The following is a 23,442-nucleotide window of genomic DNA, read 5'->3' on the forward strand; positions in this document are numbered from 1 at the left end:
TTGTTTAACATTTTAATCAAACTTTTAAACACCTGAAAAACCTTGAACTGAACACAGAACAACTGAACACATCGACATGCTTGCACTCAAATCCTCCTCTGTCTCTGCTGTGTGTATCTGGCCTGTACCACTACACTCACTGTCTTTGGAGCGTCTGCCCTCCTTCCTTCTTTACATAATGGTATGATCCTAGTCTGTCCTCGCATGTGATTGGCCGAATGGTGTGCCCATCAAAATAAACTCCCGCCCCTGCCTGCATGGATTCTCAGCCAAACGGACTGCTGAGCAGGAGGCTGAGGATTCGGCTCTCTCCGACGGGCATCGGCTCTTCTCGTTCACTACAAAGCATCGGCTCTTAGAGCCGGCTCGTTCGCGAACGACACATCACTAGTGTGAGGGGTTCAAGTTCATGGGACATTTTGATGTGGTCCTTAAGCAGGCGCTGTTCTGATCCTCGGCTGAAGCGATGCTGATTTTGGCCCTCTGGCAGAAAGATCAGCCTTGTCGACGAAAGGTGGCTGGCCGGGGCTTAGTTAACCGGCGGTCGACGACATGGAGAGATCTTGTTACTGTAACTTTCTCTCCCTTCTGCAGGCAATTTGGAGGCTGGCGAGTAGCGAGCCCGCCCATTTTCACTAGATAATAACAACATTGCTCCTTCAATCATCAGCCATAGCTGAGATCACTTAGTCTTTTCTCTCATATGTGTCCCTGAGGCTCTTCCATTTCCTGCGACACATATCAACAGACAAAAAATGCACATAAATAACTGTTGAATCTAGTAAACCAGTAACTTTATGCCGGGAAAGCCAGCTATTTATTTATTTTTTCTTCAAAACTTTATAAGGGAAAGCCAGCTATGCTAACTGGGGCTAGACGTCAGTGACGTCGGGAGAATCTCAACGTTGATAGGCTGTCGTGGCACGGGGTCACGCGAATTCGCCGCAAAAGTTCAAAATGTTCAACTTGTGCATGGACGCGAATTTCACAGCATCCATCTTATCGCGTCTTTGCATTGACTTTATATGTAATCTCGACGCGCAATTGGGCGACATCACGTTTGGTGTGAACGCACCTTAACGGATCCGAATGTGTTCAGGGGCAACAGGGAATTTTCCCTCTTGGCCGGCGAGCTGGGTGAAGCTTCTAAAAGAAAGGGGGAAAGGAAAAATAAATCGCACTTGTGTTGTCATCTGTGGGCCATTGGCGCTTCGGAAAGACACTTGTGCCCTGCCTACGTGTAGCCTGGTGAAGAGCAAGGTTGGCAAAAGAAGAGAAGAGAGGAAGAAACCTTGCTTCTCCTTTTGAAGCTTCAGTGATGTCAAGACATGGGGAAGGGGGCCTGAAAAGGTTAAATTTGAGTTTTGGGTGAGCAAACAAGGAGCCATGTGCTGAGTTCAATTTCCACAGTAAAGTCCAGGCCCAACACGGCTATACATGTCATCATTGATCACATGCCAGTGTTTTGTTTGTGTGGATTCTCATTACAGTGCACCCAAAACGATGTTCAAGAGTTGGATTTGTTTTACTTTTCAAACTGAAGACAAATAAAACTAAAACCCACATTAATGCTCCAGCAGGGCAAAGTTGGAAACAATGATATGAGGGTCAGTGACAAATAAGGGTTGGCAAGATGAGCAATTCAAAAATGTCTTTAAAAAAAAGTTTTAAAAGCAGCATTTGTTAAACTGTACATTTTGTTTTTTTGTTGGTTATATCATTTAAAATGACATTGGCTCCATTGTTTAACCCAAAGTACAACTGAACGCTCCTGGTATCGGTGCCATTTGCTTAAAAAAAAAATTCATTTTTTTACATTTTTTGGTACTGAATATGGGTTTCTGAGCAGAAGATGGTTGCATTTTTTTCAGTCTTGTTACCAAAACCTATGTGTCATTTAAAAAGCATATTTATAAGCTTTTTAAACCTTTTAAACCTTTTTCTTTGTGTTTGTTTTACTGAAATGATTGGTCACATGTTCAAATAATTGATATTTATGACTAAGAAATCACTATACGCAAGTCAGTTGTACTTTTTTTTTTTAATGCAGTCATTTTTTTCCTTTTAAAGGTGACCCAAACCTCCAATACATCCATTTGTTATCATGTCATTTATTTTCTAGAAAAAGTAAGAAAGACAACAAAGACAAAAAGTTAAAGATATAACTTAAGTTTCTTAGATCTCATTAGATTTAGTCACCTACTAAAAGTGACATGACTAACAATATCAAAACGTGCCTGCACACCCACACCCACCCCAGGAAGAGTAGCTTTTGCTCAGCACAATTGCTAATGGGGATCCTAATAAATAAAAACACAAACACACATACTGTGACTCACACATTGTTAACGTTACTGGCCCCAGTCTGGCACAGAGGTCAGCAACTGAAATTGCTGAAATGATTGAAAATAGAGACACGGTATCAAAGCTGATCTGGCTTGTTTAAAATCATAAAATGACAAATGCATATTTTAGCGTCACCACTGTATTACAAATAGACCGTAGTTAGTATGTTTAGCTAGCCATTAAGTCCGGTTTTTCACGCATTGATGCAACATGACATAGACTTGTTCATAAATATCTTACATTTGAATGAACAGTATGGTACAGTAGTACCGTTATGGTGGGTATTTAACCCACCTGGACTTCACTTCCTTCCTCCACTTTTTATTAAAAGCAAGCAAGACTACAAGCAACACTTCACACACTTCCTCCACTTCTTGCTTGTAGTCAGGGCATCAGCCTCTATCTTCTGTTCAACTACAAAGCCATTTCCTGGTTGGTGGGATGTACTAAAGTTAGGAGGAGACATGAGGATTTTGAGTTAAGATAAGATACATTTGGGTGAATTTTTGGGGAAAATTCATTCCTACAGCAGCTCAAAAAATAGTGATATAGAAAAAAAACCAATGTATACAACAATAAAATTAAAAACTAAATATAAGGACCTTAAAATGCATTTATAACATATATATACAACAATACAATTAAAAACAAAAAAAAGGACCCTAAAGTGCAACTATAGTGCAGCATTGTACAGTCTGACTGCAGTTGGAATGAAGGATCTGCGGAAGCGCTCCTTCTTACACTTGTATTAATCTGTCACTGAAGGAGCTGTTTAAGGCCCTCACAGTCTGATGCAGAGGGTGAGAGTTGTTGTCCATGATGGAGGACAGTTTGGCCAAAACCCTCCTCTCTCCCACCACCTCTATGGAGTCGAGGGGGCAGCCACAGACTGAGCTGGCTCTTTTAATCAGTCTGTTCTTGTCCCTCTCAGAACATCCCCCTACCCAACACACCACTGCATAAGAGACCACAGATGCCACCACAGAGTCGAAGAAGGATCTCAGCGTGAGAGCCCCATAGATGGAGGTGGTGGTGGTGTTGGTGAGGGGGAGAGTGAGATCCACAGGGATGGTGGTAGTGAGGGTAAGAGCCCCATAGATGGAGGTGTTGGTGGTGAGGGGGACAGCCGCAGTGATGGTGTTGGTGAGGGGGAGGTTGAGAGCCCCATAGATGAAGGTGGTGGTGAGGGGGACGGGGAGAGCCCCAGAGATGATGGTGGAGGTGAAGGGGCGAGCAGGCAAAGGGAGCTGGAGGTAGGCTGGACTGTGCTCAGGCTGGATGGGATGGGACCACAATCAAATCTGTTTCTGATAAAATCACATACAAAAATGTACTTCAAATTTATTTAAAATTTGGTTGGAAGCCAAAGTATGGCAAGAGCATACAATACCAAAACAAGGCTCATGAACAGGTGTGAAAGGGACACTCTAGTTTCACTGGACACTTTTCAATAGAGAGTAATATAAATATAGTGTATATACATATTGCTAAAGTTCATATTGTGTGTGTGTCTGTGATATTCTTGGATAATATTACTTTTACGTAGCACCTTACCAGTATGTGACATCATCATCTTGACTCTTGACTTGGGCACTTTATTGATGTGTGTATCTGTCTCTCTCTCTCTCTCTCTGTCTCTCTCTCTCTCTCTCTATATATATATATATATATATATATATATATATATATATATATATATATATATGAGTATATATATGTGTTTATATACATATATGAGTTTACCATTTATACTTCTTCCTCCTGCTTTGTTCAGCCGGAACGACGTACATCTTTGGTAAAGGAGGGGGCCTCATTACTTTCAAGTGGCCAGCCAATGAGAGACCGAGCACCAGGACAGACAGGCTGACCGTTGGCTTCAGCACCTCTCTCAAAGATGGCATTCTTGTCAGGATTGACAGTGCTCCTGGTTTGGGGGACTATCTTATGCTGCACATAGTAAGTTGTCACACACACAGTGCTTGCCTCATACATATTTGGTAATGTCTCGGCTTACCTTTGTTTGATTTTCTAATTACTATACCTTCATCATATGATGTGAAGGTTGAATCAGGTGAATTGACATCACAAAAAGCAGTCAGTGTATGTTAAACTGAAAGGATGGAGTTTCCCTGCTAGCCCTTCTAAAGTACAGCAGAGAGATGTGGTTGAGAAAGTGGAAAAAAATAAGCACTTGTAATCCTCATTTAGGCCAAAAAGGATTCCTCTAACATGCTTCCCTTGGCAGCTATAATTTAAAAAAAAACATTTATGTTATTTATGGTATTTTCATCTCAGGGTGCTTAGGATGCTTCATTAGACTTGTTGATTGTGTAAAGATTTTACATTTTTTATCCCAATTTGAATTTGCACGGTTTTGCTGGAATCTAACATATTCAAAGGTTTTTTAATGTAGTAATGTGGGAACATAGGGCTGTGGGAACATAGAGCTGTGGGAACATAGAGCTGACCCCCAATTTAGGTAGATATGTCAGTCATTTAAATTGGCAATTGAAACTATGATATAATGCAAGCTTACAATATAAATATTAGTGGCTGAAACTACAATGCAACTTGTCCACAGTTACTTTTCCACAGTGCAAACACTATTAATTACTTTCATTCATTTAATTGAAATATTCGTGATCAAAGTTATAGTTTAGTTCCATGGCTGATGACACCCCTATCGAGATGTTTTTGGCATCTAATTCATGTTAAGTCATTTTAGTTTTTATTTCTGTGACGGTGCAACAGCTGAGACAGTGTTCACAGCACGGGTCATTTTCCTCATTTTTTGTCTTTCTATGGACCTTTAATTCCACTAACACTAAATAATAATATGTGTTTCTGTTGATCTTTTTCTAGAGTGGGACCTCAGTCTGAGAGCTCGTAAAGCTCTTCTTAGTCTTTAGTGTCATTTTCATGAATGGAGCTTCTCTACAACCTGCCGGTCGTCTGACCTTATATGATATTTTGGGGGCGTCATTCATGTTCTTCTGTACTTGAAACAAAAAAAGGTAGATATTTGCTTCTTGCAAGAAACTCATTTAAATAATGAGGAATCCACTAAACTCCAGAGAGACTGGGTTGGTCAAATATTTTTCGGTGCCTTCTCCTCCAAACAGAGGGGAGTGGGCATTCTAATCCGTAAGAACCTTAACATTGTTATCCATAAGCAACTTTTGGATGGGGATGGCAGACGGGTTGCATTAGATACAAGTTTTTGGTGGCATTAGATGTTCTCTTATTAATATATATGCCCCAAATTCTGACTCTCCAGATTTTTTTATTGACATCTGTAATATTGTGAAACAGATTGGGAATACCTATGTGATACTTGGGGGGGATTTTAACCAGGTGAGAAACCCGGTACTTGATAAATCAAATATCCCTAATACAAAAACCACACAGAAATCTCAACTAGCAATAGATGTTCTGGAAGAAGAGCTGGGGTTGGTTGACATCTGGAGGCTTTTACATCCTCAAGAAAGGGAGTATTCTTTCTATTCAAATCTGCACTCTTCCTATTCTAGAATAGACTACTTTTTGGTATCTAAGCAATTGGTAGATATGACTATGAGTGAATCCATTGGTAATATTGTTATGTTATTATATTATTAACTCAGGATCTAAAGATTTTGTGAGTAGTTGGAGATTTAATACTTCTCTACTCCACGATGAGAAATCATACGATTTCATCAAAAAATACATTTTGGAATACTGGGAATTTAATGAAGGATCAACTACTAATCCTGGTCTTCAGTGGGATGTGTTCAAAGCCTGTTTAAGGGGCCAATTAATCCAACATGCTTCTACCTAAAAAGACTAACTGCTATCCGCTTACTCAATTTAGAGAAGGAAATTAAGGAGGTTGAAAAGCCACATGCATCTCAACCTAATCTGGGGGTTCTGTCTCATCTAAATAAACTAAAATACGAATGAAATTCCATCTTGCAGAAGAAAGCAGAATATGCATTGTTTAGGTGTAGACAGAGGTACTACGAACAAGGGGAAACAGCTGGCAGGTTTTTGGCTCAGCGATTAAAACAACAATACACTCGAACACTAATAACATCTGTGTTAAAGGATGAAGGGGTCTTAACCACAGATAGTAGGGAGATAAATGAGACATTTAGGACGTTTTACCAATCATTGTACACATCACAGTTCACCAAAACGGAGGAGGATATAGAAAAAAATGTTGTCAGCAGTACATTTGCCATCCCTGTCAGAACAAATACAAAAAGAAATTAGGGGAGATATATCATTAGAAGAAATCCAGCAAGCTATAAAAAAAAATCTGAATTCTGGAAAGTCCCCTGTGGGGGATTTTTATAAAGCATTTACACACATACATATTGGCGCCAAAGTTATAAATAGTTTTTCAGGATGCACTTAAAAAAGGCAATCCGCTGTGATCACACTCATACATAAAAAAGGCAAGAACCCCCAACAATGCGGAAGCTATTGGCTGGTCTCACTTATTAATGTAGATGCCAAAATATTAGCTAAGGTTCTAGCTTTAAGACTGGAGAAACACTTGCCCAGTCTTATCCACCCGGACCAGGTGGGTTTTGTTAGGGGGAGGTCTTCTGCAGACAATGTTCGCAGGTTATTACATTTAATTTGGCATACAAGGAATAATATAGAACCTACTGTCGCTTTCTCGCTTGACTATGAGAAAGCGTTTGATAGAGCAGAGTGGAGGTATTTAATCAGGATGCTACATAGGTTTGGCTTGGGGTATTCATTTATAAATTGGGCAAGGATGCTGTATAGCAATTCTAAAGCTTCAGTACTAACACATAGATTGGCTTACTTCAGGCTTGTTTTATCTAGGCATTAAGATTACCCCAGCCTTGAATAATATAATGATGGAAAACCTCCTCCCCCTTATTCAGAAAATTGAGAGTACTTTACAAAATTGGACAAAGATAGACTATCCTTATTAGGCAAAATAAACATCTTGAAAATGATGATAGTTCCACGAATCAACTATATCACGTCTTTTACCTTTGAGATTCCCTCCCCCACTACTATCAAGATTCAATAGGGCAATAAATTCATTTCTATGGGAAGGCAGGAGACTTATTTTTAATAGGATTAAACTGTGCGCGGCTAATGAGGATGGCGGTCTCAGTCTACCGAGAATTGACTGGTATCACTATGCTTTTTCTTTGAATCAGATGTCCAAACTGTATTTGGCAGAAGACCTAGTTCCAGGATGGGTTTTAATTGAAAAGGAACTTACAGAACCCCTTCCGGTACAGTCTTTTACATCACAAACAAGTGGAGAAATTTGACACCATCTCCCACACACTACTCCTGGACTGCCTGGCTGGCATTGGGATCGCTAGCGCTGGTTTACTTCATACCTCACTGACCACCAACAATTCGTGCAAATAAGGGACCATAAGTCTGGGTGTTTAACTCGGTGTCCCCCAGGGGTCAGTCTTGGGTCCACTCCTCTTCATCATCTACCTCCTCCCCCTGGGCACAATCCTCCGTCATCATGGGGTCCATTTTCACTTCTACGCCGATGACACTCAGGTTTACATCTCCTCCAAACCCACCACTGCCATCCCTCCCACCTCCCTCATCACCTGCCTTAAAGACATCCTGAGCTGGATGAGCAGGAACTTCCTCAAGCTCAACGGCAATAAAACCGAGGCCCTGCTCATCGGCTCCAAAGCAACCCTCACAAAATCACAACACACCCCAGCCACACCCATCATCATCGACGGATTCCCTGTACCCTTCTCCCCCCAAGTCAAGAGCCTTGATGTCACTCTGGACAACATCCTCTCATTTGCACCTCGCATTCAAAACATCACCCAGACTGCCTTCTTCCACCTCAGAAACATCTCCAGACTCCGCCCATCACTGTCCCAATCCAGCACCGAAATCCTGGTTCATTCATTTGTCACTTCCCGCCTTGACTACTGCAATGCCCTCCTCACCGGACTCCCCGCCAAACTCATCAACAGACTGCAAATTATTCAAAACTCGGCCGCCCGGATCATCACCCGCACCAAATCATCTGACTACATCACCCCTATTCTCACACAACTTCACTGGCTCCCGGTACAATACCGCATCCACTACAAAAACCTCATCCTCACATACAAAGCTCTTCACCACCTAGCCCCTCCTTACCTCTGCGACCTCCTCCAGGACTACAGCCCCTCCCGCACCCTCCGCTCAACCTCTGCTGGTCTATTAACCATCCCCACATCACGCCTCAGCACCATGCCGCACCATACCAAACTATGGAACTCCCTCCCCCCACACATAAGACAGTCAGACTCCATCACAACATTCAAATCAACTCAAAACACACCTGTTCAAACAGGCATACTCACTCTGATAATAAAAACAAAGTACAGAAACATAGAAAGAGAGAGAAATAAAATAATATAATAGAGCATTAAAAATAAGATTGCAGCATAAAATAATGATTTGCTTTAAAATCATTAAAAGGACATAGAGTGCAAATGAAAGATTACAATTTAAAGTGCTTTGAAAGAGCCCAATCATAAGCACAGGAGAAGAGAAGTGTTTTTAACCTGGATTTAAAAATATTCACAGTTGGGGCTGATTTCAGTTCTGCTGGTAGTTTGTTCCTGTTGTGTGCAGCATAACAGCTAAAAGCTGCTTCACCATGTTTAGTCTGAACTCTGGGCTCCACTATCTGACCTGAGTCAGTAGATCTCAGAGCCCTACTGGGTTTATATTCTACTAACATGTCATTCATGTATTCTGGACCTAAACCATTCAGTGATTTGTAGACCAGTAGCATAACTTTAAAATCTATTCTATAGCTGACTGGGAGCCAGTGTAAAGTCTTTAGAACTGGAGTAATGTGCTCTGATCTCTTTGTTCTGGTTAAAACTCGAGCTGCAGCGTTCTGAATGAGCTGCAGTTGTTTAATGCTTTTTTGTGGGAGTCCAGTCAGAAGACCGTTATAGTAGTCGAGTCTACTGGAGATGAAAGCATGAATCAACTTCTCCTGGTCTGTTTGAGGCATAAAACCCTTCACTCTGGATATGTTCTTAAGCTGATAGAAGCTGTTTTGGTGATTGATTTGATATGACTGCTGAAGGTCAGATCTGAGTCTATCAGCACGCCAAGGTTTGGGACTTGGTCGCTAGTTTTTAGAGAGAGTGACTCGAGATGTTTACTGACAGCAATCCTCTTCTCTTTATTGCCAAAAACAATTACCTCAGTTTTGTCCTGATTTAATTGAAGGAAATGTTGGTTCATCCAATTTGTTACTTGCTCTAAACAGTGACACAATGACTGTATTGGACTGTAGTCATCCGGGTACAGTGCTAGGTATATCTGCGTCTCATCTGCATAACTGTGATAGTCTACATTAGAGTTCTGCAGAATTTGACCCAAAGGCAGCATATATAGACTGAACAGAAGGGGTCCAAGAACTGACCCCTGAGGAACTCCACATGTCATAGCCACTCGATCGGATTCATAACTTCCAATTGTCACAAAATAACTCTGCTCCTCCAAGTAGGACCTGAACCATTCTAGGACTGTTCCGCTGAGTCCTGCCCAAGTTTCCAACCTGTTCAACAGTATACTGTGATCCACAGTGTCAAACACAGCACTGAGATCCAACAGGACCAGAACTGACACCTTGCCTTAGTCAGTGTTTAACCTTATGTCATTTAACACTCTAATAAGAGCTGTTTCTGTACTGTGGTGAGGTCGGAAGCCTGATTGAAATTTGTCAAAAAGACCACTGGAGTTCAAGAAATTGCTGAGTTGATTAAACACCACTTTCTCAATGATCTTGGCTATAAAAGGAAGATTAGAGATAGGTCTGTAGTTGGTTAACATGGAAGCATCCAGCGTTCTCTTTTTTAAGAGCGGCTTAATGGCAGCTACTTTTAGGGGTTTAGGAAATGTGCCTGATTGAAGTGAGCTTTTTATTATTTGTCGCAAATCTGTTTGGACAGAGTTCACAATAGTTTTAAAAAAGTCTGATGGCATTGTGTCAAGACAGCATGTTGATGGTTTTAGATGCTGAACTGTTTCCTCTATGGTTTTTTGGTCAACTGTTTTAAATTCTGACATCGCAGTTGAGTTATTCCTGGGAGGTCTTAGGGATTGTGTCTTTTTATTGTTTTGTGTTGATATTTAACCTTATGGACTGGATTTTTTCACTGAAAAAGCAAGCAAATTCATTGCATTTATCTGTGGAGAGGAGTTCTGGAGCTATCTGTTTAGGGGGGTTTGTAAGCTTATCAACCATAGCAAACAGAGTGCGAGTGTTGCTGCCGTGACAAGGTCATTCATCCTGTCGGTGAAACCCAGAAGTGGGGAGTCCGGACTGAGTGGAGAGAATGAAAGGCTGGATGGGGTCCTGGTGGGTGAAAGTTGGGAGTCTCCTGGTGGGGCTGGGGGAGACTCCACTTGTTGGTCTGTTGGGGCTGGGGGAGATTCCTCATGTTGGGCTGTTGGGGCTGGGGAAGACTCCTCCTGTTGGGCTGTTGGGGCTGGGGGAGACTCCTCCTGTTGGGCTGTTGGGGCTGGGGAAGACTCCTCATGTTGGGCTGTTGGGGCTGGGGGAGACTCCTCATGTTGGGCTGTTGGGGCTGGGGGAGACTCCTTGTGTGTTTCATGGTCAGTCCTTATCTCAGGCGGTAGCAATTCTTCTCCAGAAAGCTGTCTTATCTGTTGTTTTGGATTGTCTCGCCTCTTGTCCTTGGCATGGGCTGCTGGTGACTGACGCACAAAATAAAAAATGTTGTAGTTTAACAGCTGTACTCCTGACTTGTTAAGGCAAAATCCATCTGCCATAAAGACGTGTCTACGTTCCCAAAAAATGTGGAAATTGTCAATAAAATTCACTGATTGAGCGGCACACGTATCTTTGAGCCATCTGTTGAGCATCATCAGCCTGCTGAATCTCTCGTCTCCTCGCCGAACTGTCGGTAGAGGTCCACTGATAAACACCTCAATATTCAGACATCGAACTTTGTTCAGCAGATAATAAAATCCTGTTTCAATACCTCTGATTGTTGTTTGACAACATCAAGTGCTCCTGTGTGTATGACAAGAGATTTCACTGTCGGATGCTCAGCAGCGATTTCCAGAATTTTCTTTGAGATATCGGACACCATGTCGTTGGTAAAACAGAGCACTTTGGTATTTTTGTTGAAAAAGTGTTTGATCTTATTCACAGCTCCGTCACCCACTATCAGCGTTTGAGGCCCAGTGGTTGGCTCTTTCTGCGGCCTTTTAGTATGTGATTTAGCCTCATACCTTTCTCCGGTGTTGGAAGATGACCTTTCTTTTGGGGAGTCAGGGTCTCGTAAAAGCGGAGCAAATCTGTTCTCTAGTAGAATCCCTGTGTCTTGGGTCGGTTTGCTCTTACGTTTTGTTTTTGCCACAGTCCACGGCTGATTTCTCCTTGGTATAGGGGTTGAAGAGACCCTCCTGTGCGATGGCAGTGCAGGCCACCCAGTTTCATCACGAGTCTCCGGGTGCTGGGTTCTGCCTGTTAACCGTCTTCCCATATCTGAGGGAAGCGATTTATCTGTATGCTTTGGCTTTGCACCAAGAGAGTTCCAGGGAGACTACTGGTTGATTTACTGCCGTAACCACCAGCCTCCTGCTTCTTGGTGGTGCTAAGTAGCTGTCTGTTAGCCTGCTCCTGTCCACTGATTTGGGTCATCAGTAGAGTGGTTTCATTCCCATATTGTCCATTTACCTCCACGTTGACTTCGAGTCGCTGAATTTTCGTCTCCGGTACTGCTATCTTCTGGAGAAGTTTGTAGTAGTCATCCGTGGAAAAGGGAGGCATCTTGCTGCTAATTAGCTTAGCTTAGCTGAGCTCCTCAATCCCAGTCACTATAGTGCAGGCTTGTGCTGCTGATAGGCACGAAGTAAAAGAGTTTAAATAATAGTGGTAGCCTTCAGATACTTTCATAAATTAAGCTCCAAGTGATAAAGAAGTATCCAGGACCCACCTTCCATAAATTTTGTAGCAAAAGGACAGGATTGCAATTGAAAAAAAAGAAAGCAAAGCAGAGAGCAAAGAGCAAAGAGCGAAGAGCGAAGCGTCTGCACTCAAGCAAAGCAGGAAGAGTAAGGTGACCTTGGGTGACGTGAAAGGCGCCATCTAAATAAAATGTATTATTATTATTATTATTAGTATTATTATTATTATAAATACCATTTAGGAACCCATTGCTTGAGTTTGCAAGGGACACTTATACAAATATTTTTATTAATAGAAAATGAATTTATTGGGGATAAACCTTCTTTTACCAAAAAATCGCCTCTTTGGCACATCAAACTGTTAAAAGTGGGCAAGAAGACGCTGTAATTGTAGAACTTGGGTCGAGGCAGGTATAATTTCTATTGAAGATGTTTTCGAGAATGATCATTTTATGTCATTTGGACAATTAATGATCTCATCTCATCTTCTTGTCGCTTTATCCGAGGTCGGGTCACGGGGGCAGCAGCCTAAGCAGGGAAACCCAGACTTCTCTCTCCCCAGCCATTTCGTCCAGCTCTTCCCGGGGGATCCCGAGGCGTTCCCAGGCCAGCCGAGAGGCATAGTCTCTCCAGCGTGTCCTGGGTCTTCTCCGGGGTCTCCTACCGGTGAGGCATCCTTACTAGATGCCCGAGCCACCTCATCTGGCTCTTCTCAACGCGGAGGAGCAGCGGGTCTACTCCGAGCTCCTCCCGGATGACTGAGCTTCTCACCCTATCTCTAAGGGAGAGCCCAGCCACCCTACGGAGGAAGCTCATTTCCGGCACTTGTACCCGCGATCTCGTTCGTTGTGTCACTACCCAAAGCTCATGACCATAGGTGAGGGTAGGAACGAAGATCGACTGGTAAATCGAGAGCTTCGGCTCAGCTCCCTCTTCACCACGACGGATCTGTGCAGAGTCCGCATTACTGTGGACGCCGCACCGATTCGCCTGTCGATCTCTCGCTCCATCCTTCCCTCACTCGTGAACAAGATCCTGAGGTACTTAAACTCCTCCACTTGGGGCAGGATCTCATCCCCGACCTGGAGAGTGCACTCCACCCTTTTCCGGCTGAGGACCATAGACTCGGATTTGGAGGTGCTGATTCTCATCCCGGCCGCTTCACACTCAGCGGCGAACTGATCCAGTGAGAATTGGAGGTCAGGGTCTGATGAAGCCAACAGGACCACATCATCTGCAAAAAGCAGTGACCCAATCCTGAGGTCACCAAACCGGACACCCTCAACGCCCTGGCTGCGCCTAGAAATCCTGTCCATAAAAATTATGAACAGAATCGGTGACAAAGGGCAGCCCTGGCGGAGTCCAACCCCCACTGGAAACGAGTCCGACTTACTGCCGGCAATGCGGACCAAGCTCTGACACCGGTCGTACAGGGAACGGACGGCCCGTATCAGGGCGTCCGATACCCCATTATCCCGGAGAACCCCCCACAGGACTCCCCGAGGGAAACAGTAGAATGCCTTCTCCAAGTCCACAAAACACATGTGGACTGGTTGGGCAAACTCCCATGCACCCTCAAGGATCCTGTAGAGGATGTAGAGCTGGTCCACAGTTCCACGACCCGGACGAAAACCACATTGCTCCTCCTGAATCCGAGGTTCGACTATCCGACGGACCCTCCTCTCCAGTACCCCCGAATAGACCTTACCAGGGAGTCTGAGGAGTGTGATCCCCCTATAGTTGGAACACACTCTCCGGTCCCCCTTCTTAAAAAGAGGGACCACAATCCCAGTCTGCCAATCCAGAGGCACTGCCCCCGATGTCCACGCGATATTGCAGAGTCGTGTGAACCATGACAGCCCAACAACATCCAGATCTCATCCACCCCCGGGGCCCTGCCACCGAGGAGCTTTTTGACCACCTCGGCAACCTCAGCCCCAGAGATAGGAAAGCTCACGCCCGGGTCCCCAGGCCCTGCTCCCTTACCGGAAAGGCATGTCGGTGGGATTGAGGAGGTCTTCAAAGTATTCTTTCCACCGATCCACAACGTCCTGAGTCGAGGTCAGCAGCGCACCGTCCCCACCATACACAGTGTTGACGGTGCACTGCTTCCCCCTCCTGAGGGGCCGGATGGTGGTCATGAACCTCTTCGAAGCCGTCCGGAAGTCGTTCTCCATGGCCTCACTGAACTCCTCCCATGTCCGGGTTTTTGCCTCAGCGACCGCCGCAGCCGCCACCCGCTTGGCCTGTCGGTACCTGCCTGCTGCCTCCGGAGTCCCACAGGCCAAAAAGGCCCTATAGGACTCCTTCTTCAGCTTGACGGCATCCCTCACCGCCGGTGACCACCAGCGGGTTCGGGTATTGCGGCCACGACAGGCACAGACCACCTTGCGGCCACAAGACCGGTCGGACGCCTTGACAATGGAGTCACGGAACATGGCCCTCTCGGACTCAATGTCCCTCGCCTCCCCCGTTACATGGTCAAAGTTCTCCCGGTGGGAGTTGAAGCTCTCTCTGACAGGAGTTTCTGCCAGACGTTCCCAGCAGACCCTCACAATACGTTTGGGTCTGCCAGGTCTGACCGGCATCCTAACGGAGCCAACTCACCACCAGGTGGTGATCAGTTGACAGCTCCGCCCCTCTCTTCACCCGAGTGTCCAAGACATGCAGCCGCAAGTCCGACGACACGACTACAAAGTCAATCATCGAACTGCGGCCTAGGGTGTCCTGGTGCCAAGTGTACATATGGACACCCTTATGCTTGAACATGGTGTTCGTTATGGACAATCTGTGACGAGCACAGAAGTCCAATAACAAAACACCACTCGGGTTCAGATCGGGGGGGCCGTTCCTCCCAATCACACCCTTCCAGGTCTCACCGTTGCTGCCAACGTGAGCGTTGATGTCCCCCAGCAGGACGAGGGAATCCCCAGAGGGAGCACTCTCCAGCACCCCCTATAAGGACTCCAAAAAGGATGGATACTCTGAACTGCTGTTTGGACCATAGGCACAAACAACAGGATCCGCCCACCCACCCGAAGGCGGAGGGAGGCTACCCTCTCGTCCACTGGGGTACATACAATCTTATATATTTAGTGCAAAAGGATATACAAATAATTAAGAGTGTAATCAAAGTTAACTGAATTTAGCTTACTGTAGGCTAAATATTAACATTATTAACTATGAAAGTTTGATAATATCGGGAGCAGTGATGGGAATAACGGTGTTATATATGAACAGCTTTACTAACAGCGTTACTTTTTTCAGTAACAAGTAATCAAATTAATTACTGTTTCCCCCTAACAACGCTGTTACCGTTACTGCCAAAAAAAAAATGCGGCGTTACTTCTTCAGACCTCACTGAAGCGGTTTTCTCCCTCTCTCTCTCTGTCTCCCTGCCAAATAGTGGCTGCACTTAGGGGCATAACCAAAGACATAGTAGGGCGCAAATGAGACACAATCTCCCGGAATCTGGAGCGAGCGAGCAAGAGTGCGCTGTAGAGAGTGACTGCGCGCGTGTGTATTTATGTGACTATAAATGCAGCGTGTGTGAGAGCAAAGAGTCCTGATAGCTCGGTGTTGCTGCTTCTTACATTTTTTTTTTTAAAGATTGTGCGTGGGGTTCAACCCAGTGTAACACACTTTAATGAAACATTCAGTGCACTTTAGAGTTGTATGTTGACTTTACTGTGTTATCTGAACTATACACAGACATATAGCAGCACATTGTGAGTAACACGCTTCTGTCGTTTCATTAGTATTGCACAACAATGTACTGGTTTTACCCGACAAATGACAACCACAAACTATAAACTCCCTCTTGTGGTGAAACTCAGTTATTACTTCCACAATGTACAGTGCCTATTTAATTGAATTGCAGCCGCAATAACTATTTAATTTTTTAAAAACATGTAAACAAATCAAATAATTAATATGCACAGTACATATCAAACTGAATAAAAAAATATGTAGGGGGTTCCCTTTTCAAGCCACTATTCTCACACCAGTAACGTTAAATGATGACTCCGGGTGAATTTTGTGGAAATAATTGGACAAATTGAATGTAAAAATATGCGATAAACCTTCAACAGATTAAAGGTATCTGACTGCCACTGTATTGGAGGGTGCCTGTCACTGGCTAGCACTGAGTTTTCAAAAATTATTCCCTCAACCTGGTTAGGTATATTTTTATAAGCTATAGTCATAGTATTTCATTAAAGATTCCATTTTTCACGGGAAAAAAGAAAGTAATAAAAAATTGTCTATAAAATTCTCTCTCTCATTATTCTGGCATTTAGCAAATATTAATAATGTTGGCAATCCTAACTGACCTAAAACCGAAAAAGTTTAGTCTGATTTAATGTCAGACAGTGAGAAAAAAAAGGTTATGTGTCTTATTATACAGTGCATGTAAACTTCTGGTTTCAACTGTATGTCGCGCGGCAGTTTACTTCACCCGCAGATGAAGCTGAGCGGAGCCGGTATCAGCAGAGGCAGGCAGAGAAAACCAAGACCAAAATCAACATAAAAGTAGAAAGAGTGTACAACATCTTGCCGGGCGCGAGCACACCACACACACACACACACATCGCTTTTGCACGTCACATTAATTATATAATGTCACCATGTGGATTATTAATATTGTTGCTGGGGCACCCTCGTTCTAGTTTGTGAACTATCAGCTGCTACCTGCTGAGAACATCTCATAGACGTAGGAGATGGGGAGAGGAGCAGGGGAATCTAGCGCACATAGTTTTGTATGGTCGCCTACTGATGCAAAAAGTAAAACTGGTCACTACCAAATAAACTCATACTGTGAATATGTAGTTTCACAGACACATTGTTGTTTTGCTAGGTTGTGTGTGAAACCATTAAGAATAATATAAAATCAGTCTGCACACCACCAAAGTGAACCTGTTTAGAATTCTTGGTTGACACTGCTGGAGGATGGGCAATATTGATTTATAAGTGTGCTTTATTTATGTAAAACATGTTTTTTTTCTTACCAATTTGTTATAATTTGGGATCAATAATATAACTTTATTGTACTTATATACTAGGGTAAGTAACAGTTTTGTGATTTGCATTTTTCTTTATTATATATCATTTATTTATTGTTCTGACAGCTCAGGTCCCTTTAAACAACAGAAAATACCTCTTTTTGTATAGCATACAATGTATGTTTTTTGTTAAAGCTATCTGACATCAACATTCAATTGTTTTAAAAAATATATTATTTATAATTTAATATTACTTTAACAGCAGGGACGTCCAAGCAAGTACCCTGTTGTTTGTGCACTATTTTGCATTATCAATTTGAAATAATGTTCTGTTTTTGAATGAATGGGTGGAAATTTAAATTTAAATTTCTTTTAGATTCATCAATTAATTGAAAAAAATAATCGACCAATTAATCGATTATTAAAATAATCGTTAGTTGCAAACCCTCCTATTTTTATGTCCAGGTTTTTGAAAGATTCAAACACATTCTTGTGGAGTTGCTGGAGTAAACAGGTTTTTCACATTTAAAAAAGTAAAGTGATGAAGGTTGTCATAGCCAGCAGGTTTAAGCAAAATGTTTTCAAATATGTTGTAAAATTACTTAGTTATTTATTATTTTCAAGAACACGGTCACGTCTTTGTTTTTGGCATGTTTCAAATATTCACACATCATTCAGCAGCCACTTAGGTTCATGAATGTGCATATAAGCCTAATTCCATATTTAATAAATTAAAGAAAAATTGAACACACTGACTGTGTCTAATATTTTGTTTTTTTGTTTTTTTCAGCAACAAGGCAAAATTGGAGTGACATTCAACATTGGCACTGTGGATATCAGTGTGCAGGAGAGCAGTATCCCAGTGAATGATGGGAAATATCATGTGGTCCGCTTCACCAGAAATGGTGGTAATGCTACGCTGCAGGTGGATAACTGGTCCATCAATGAACACTTCCCTACAGGTACAACACAAATTAATCTTAAACTCATACATCTGTTTCAACCAATGGGCTTTACTGTACAAACATGTTGGCAATCATAATTGTTAGCAAATCTGACAGTATCAGTTATCTATTTCATATCTTATGAAAACTACTGCTCATTGTAAGTAAAAGCACATTAATTGGTATCGAAAAGGTGCAATAAGGCAACAGGATCATGTCAATGTGAGACAGTTTAAAGGATCACTGGACAGCATCTGCTTCCAGCAGAAGAGTAGCATTATTACATGTTCTGTTCATCTTTTGTGTTTGTTGTCACATTCTATGTTGCTTTTAAATATTCTGCACATACTTGAAGTTGCCACATGATGGAGCACATGATATATTTGTTCAGGCAGTAAATATAGGGTATTTACTATTGTGCTTTCTTGTACTCTTTTTTCCCCCTGGGCTAAAGTGATACAATAGACAGTGCATGTATCTCACTCGTAGTAAAAACTGTTTAAAAGGTAAGTTTGTAATACAATGATACATTGAAGGTACACGGCTTTCTGTTCCATGGCAAAACATCAAAGTCACGGAACATGGCGAATCAAATGCGAAATAAATGCTTTGTTGCACTCATTTATCTATTATTGATTGTACAAATAAAAAAGAACTTGCAACCATTTTGACTCTCTAAAACAACCTGCAAAAGCTGCACCAATGCGTAAAGAGCTGACTCAATCGCAAAAATAGCATATTGCCAATTTAAAGAAAGGTTGGTAGACATGTTGTCTGTGTGCAGAACATTAAGAAATCTACTGCTGCACAAAAGCAACCTCCGGAGAGCAAATTATGTGTAAAGATAATAGTCTTAAATTTATTGAGGTGCACAATGGGAAATCATTGTAGTGTGTGCATCTTACAAATTAGGTGAAAGTGTTGTATTCAGCTTACTGTTTTTACTGTTTGCAAACGTTTTTATAACTGAGCATACATTTCCAGTGCCCATCATTAACCAGTAACCTGATAAATAATGTAGCTGATAAATGATGTATTTATTTAATACTTTAATAAAGCTTTCTTTCCAATCAAAAGGCTTTGTGAACACTAGGCAGAGCAGGCCACAGTAGCATGTACTGCTTTGATGAGTAGCACAAGTAAAATAATTTGCATGTCTATGAATACTTGTGCTAAAAATGAACATGTGTTGTTCAGTTTTGCTGTGCAATAGAGACTTTTGTTGTTGTTTGTTTGTTTTTTGACCTGAGGCATTGGGTTACAAATTTGAAGACGATCAATGTTAGAAGTTGGTGTGCTGAAGATGATGATGTACTGGCAGACCAGTGTCCCATGACTGTATTTTGATAAACAACTTCACATGGGGATATCAGGTCATCAAGTCATGATGTCTGATGTGTTTTGACCATGGGTCCTTAGAGGAAGAGTATTGATTAACCATGTATGTGCTGATACTGCTGCATTACCTTTCTCCTGTCTGACATATATAAGCACAAAGCTCTGTAATGGTTTCTGTGTAGGAAAAGGAAAAGGTTTCTGCAAATTGCCTTGGAAATACCAGAACTACTTTATCTGATGTAGCAAGGAGAAACAGCGCAGCTTGTCTTTGGATGATTGTTTACATTTGTGCTTTCCCAGCTGCCACACTCACACGTTTCAAAAGCTGTGACAGCCAGCTTTATAGCTACAAGTTTATGTCAATGAGTACATCTTGCAAGGGCAGATGATGGAGACAGGGTGATGAGTTCAGGACGCCCTCATTCTCTATTCATATGATATTGTACAAAAAGTTTTGCACTACTTTTTGTACAATATTGTATGCATTTAAATACATGCAGTAACACAAGTGATCAGTGCGCCTGCGCAACCAAGTCTCAAGGCAGTCCTTAAAATAACCCCAAAATTTTATCTATTGATTCGTGTCCACAAATCCACAGATATTATATAGTACTTTAAAAATATAACAGCTATATTACTCAACATTAACCAGGAGGATTTTACCCCTGTTGTGTCTTTATCAGTCCCGGGAAGACCGGATAATTCAGTGCTGATGATTTTATTTATATTTTTATTTCTTAACACAACAACAATAAAGTGTCTTTGATAACTCAACGAAATGCTATGTGAATTTTATGACCATCTGTCTTAATTTTTTCACCTTCGATTGTGAGAAATACGTTGTGTTTTTGCTGTTTCGGACAGTAGCAGGGGAGTGGCTACATTAGCCTATCCAAGATCCTCAGCAACCATTACTTGTTGTGAGTAATAAAAAGAGAAAAAAAATGTGTGTCTTAAATCTTCTGGTCATAGTTGTCTACAGCCTCTGTGGCTCAGATACACACTGGCGACTCAAAGAGTGTCTACACTGAATCTTTATTCCTGCAAATCTGGATTACAAAGTTTATACCAACCAACCCAGTCTCACAGTAAGATAGTCACAAAATGTGTAATTCTTTTTAACTATAATCACTTTATCACTCAACATTTAATGAGACTTTATTCTTGTTTTTATTCATGTATTTTAATTTTATAATTTTGGTGAAGAAGACTTACCACCCAAATGTTGGCAATTTCTCCATGTGAGGTTTACTTTGAATGATTTATTTAACATTTTGCAACACAAAAACATGCACTCAAAAATATGATTGGTTAATGTTGAGGCTATTCTATTAAATTATTGCTCCCTGGAAAGCTCCTTTGTCAGCTTTGTCAGGCCCTATTGTAACTGAAAGAATGATTAGGGCCAGAGCGCTGACCAGCGCGAAGCCCTATTGTTTCTGGTCCGATTATTATTAGGGGCCGAGTGCTGACAAGGCAGCGCGAGACCCTATTGTTTCTGAGCTGATTCTTATTAGGGCCCGAGCGCTGACAGGTGCGTGTCAGGTCCGGTGAAAAATTCTATATTTTATGGGTCTTCCAAAAAGGAAGGGCAAAATGGCTCGACAGCGCCACCTAGTCACACTTAATATCGCTCCAGATCGATGAAATTCAGTATGCATATATATCATGACCAGACGCACCAAAAACATGGTAGGACCTATACCCTAAATCCAACAGGAAGTCGGCCATTTTGGTTCAAAGTTGCAATTTTGGCCATTTCCAGCTTGCATACTTTAACAAACCCTTCATATTTAACCTCAGCGACTTCAAATTCATTCAGTATCATCTACAGACCTTGGACTTTATATGGCCATAAATCCAACATACATGATCCTAGGAAGCCCAAACTTCTTGTGCTTATTAAGAGTCCCGTCAATACTGGATCTGAGTCATAGCGCCACCTACTGGCAACAGGAAGTTGTATGTTTTATACTTTGACTCCCTGTGGGTAGCAGGTTAGTCAGATCCATCTCAAATTTACTCAGAAAAGCCTCAAGACTTTGGAGATTGTATATTCTGAAGTTGGTGACTCTGTGTCAAAAGGTGTTGCCTTGACGATGCGGCTGATTTCGATGTCTCGCCATGAAATTTCAAAGCCTTATAACTTGACTCCACATGCTCTAATCTTTTCCAAATTCCATATACTTGTTCAGAGTCCCGGTCTAAAGACATGTACATGGTAATGTCATAGCGCCACCTAATGGTGACATGTGTCATTTTTTGACTAATTACTCCCAGAATCTTAAGTAGGTACACCTGAAATTGACACATCTAAGACATAAGACCTTGGTGATCTACATTCTGCAGCTCATGACCCATAATCAAATACCGTTGCCATGGCAACACATTTTACGCCATGACTTACAATGATGTTTTTGAGGGGCAAGGGATGCCTCTACGGCCACAAAACTTAACACGCACGTCTGGAGTGGTGCCAGTTAACATACTAAAGAGGTCAATTGCATGGGCGTCCCCTTGAAATTATCTAAATTGAAGCCCCGCCTTCCAAATTGACATAGAAGAATGAAATTCAGGAGGCACATGTATTATGTCCAGACACACAAAAAAGCCTCTTGGCGCCATACCCTGACTCCAACAGGAAGTCGACCATCTTGTAAAAACTGCTCAATTTTGATGTTTTTTTTGCCATTTCCAGTCCTTTTATTTTAACCAACTCCTCCTACATTTTTAAGTCGACATTATTACAAGTTACACTGAGGCCAAACAGCTAGATCATCAAATGGTTTACATATCAAAACACACTTTGAAGCAGCTTAATCCATGCATAAATGCCCTGCATCGTCCTCAGTGTTAAACTAAATACCTTTATCACATCATATTCATGACTGGTGTGATTTTCCTCTGCATACCCTTATGATTAGTGGCTGTTTTCTAGCTCCACATAGTGAACACAGGAAGTGTTATTTCACCAACTCCAACATCCAATAAAAGCATGCGTATGAAGATGTCTACGTGTGCGCGCCCTCCGACAGCGCCACAGCCCGACGTGCGTGGGAGGTGCTGCTTGCAGCTTTTTATTATTATTTTTAGTAGTAGTAGTAGTAGACTTAGTATTACCTTACTTTGTCTATTTTATTCTCCTGTTTTGCATTTCTTGGGAACAAATGCCAATACACATTCTTTGTATGCTTGCATTGGTTAACAAATCAGTGATTAAATGGGCTGTGTGATGCTGACATGAAATCTCATAGTTAAGAATCATAAACATATAAAAAAATATCCAGGATCTTGTAAATAGCGTACGCTTGAATGAAAATGTGTTGATGTTTTAAGTCTAACCCTAAAACAAGCACTTTCATTTTCACTTTTAACAATTAGATATTTAAGATCTGATTACTGAAATCAATTAATCAATTTTTTTCCTTTTTTTTCAATTTATTAAGCGCCAATTCAGAACAAAAGCCATCTCAAGGCACTACACATAGAGCAGGTCTAGACTGTACTCTATAATTTAAATTAAAGAGACCCAACATTCCCACATGAGCAAGCACTTGGCAACAGTGGCAAGGAAAAACTCCCTTTTAACGAGAAGAAAGCTCAGGCAGAACTGGGATCTAAGTGGGCGGCCATTTGCCTCGGCCGGTTGGGGTTAAGAAGAGGGGGGTGGGAATAAAGAGGAGAGAGAGAAAGGAGAGGAGAAAGAAGCACATTGAAAATCAACATTGAAAATAGTAGGCCCAGGACGGGAAAGTAGTAGGTCCAGGAAAGAAACCGGTCAACCCGACGTCTACAACCCCAGATTAAAGAACTCCGGGGAGTTTTAGGTAGTGAATGCATTAAAATCACATGAATGT

At 42.0% G+C, this 23,442-nt stretch overlaps 1 protein-coding gene across 8 annotated transcripts in view; it reads left to right on the plus strand.

The window, feature by feature from the left end:
• nrxn3a (neurexin 3a) overlaps nucleotides 1-23,442 on the plus strand; it is a 240,686-nt gene that overhangs the window by 180,378 nt on the left and 36,866 nt on the right. For all 8 annotated transcript variants that reach the window (XM_062440937.1, XM_062440941.1, XM_062440935.1 and 5 more), the window contains 2 exons: nucleotides 4,121-4,302; nucleotides 18,094-18,265. In XM_062440937.1, the coding sequence (XP_062296921.1) occupies nucleotides 4,121-4,302; nucleotides 18,094-18,265 (354 nt within the window). The remainder of the gene's footprint in view (nucleotides 1-4,120; nucleotides 4,303-18,093; nucleotides 18,266-23,442) is intronic.

Source organism: Scomber scombrus, chromosome 19 (assembly GCF_963691925.1).
Source record: "Scomber scombrus chromosome 19, fScoSco1.1, whole genome shotgun sequence".
Classification (NCBI taxonomy): Eukaryota; Metazoa; Chordata; class Actinopteri; order Scombriformes; family Scombridae; genus Scomber; species Scomber scombrus.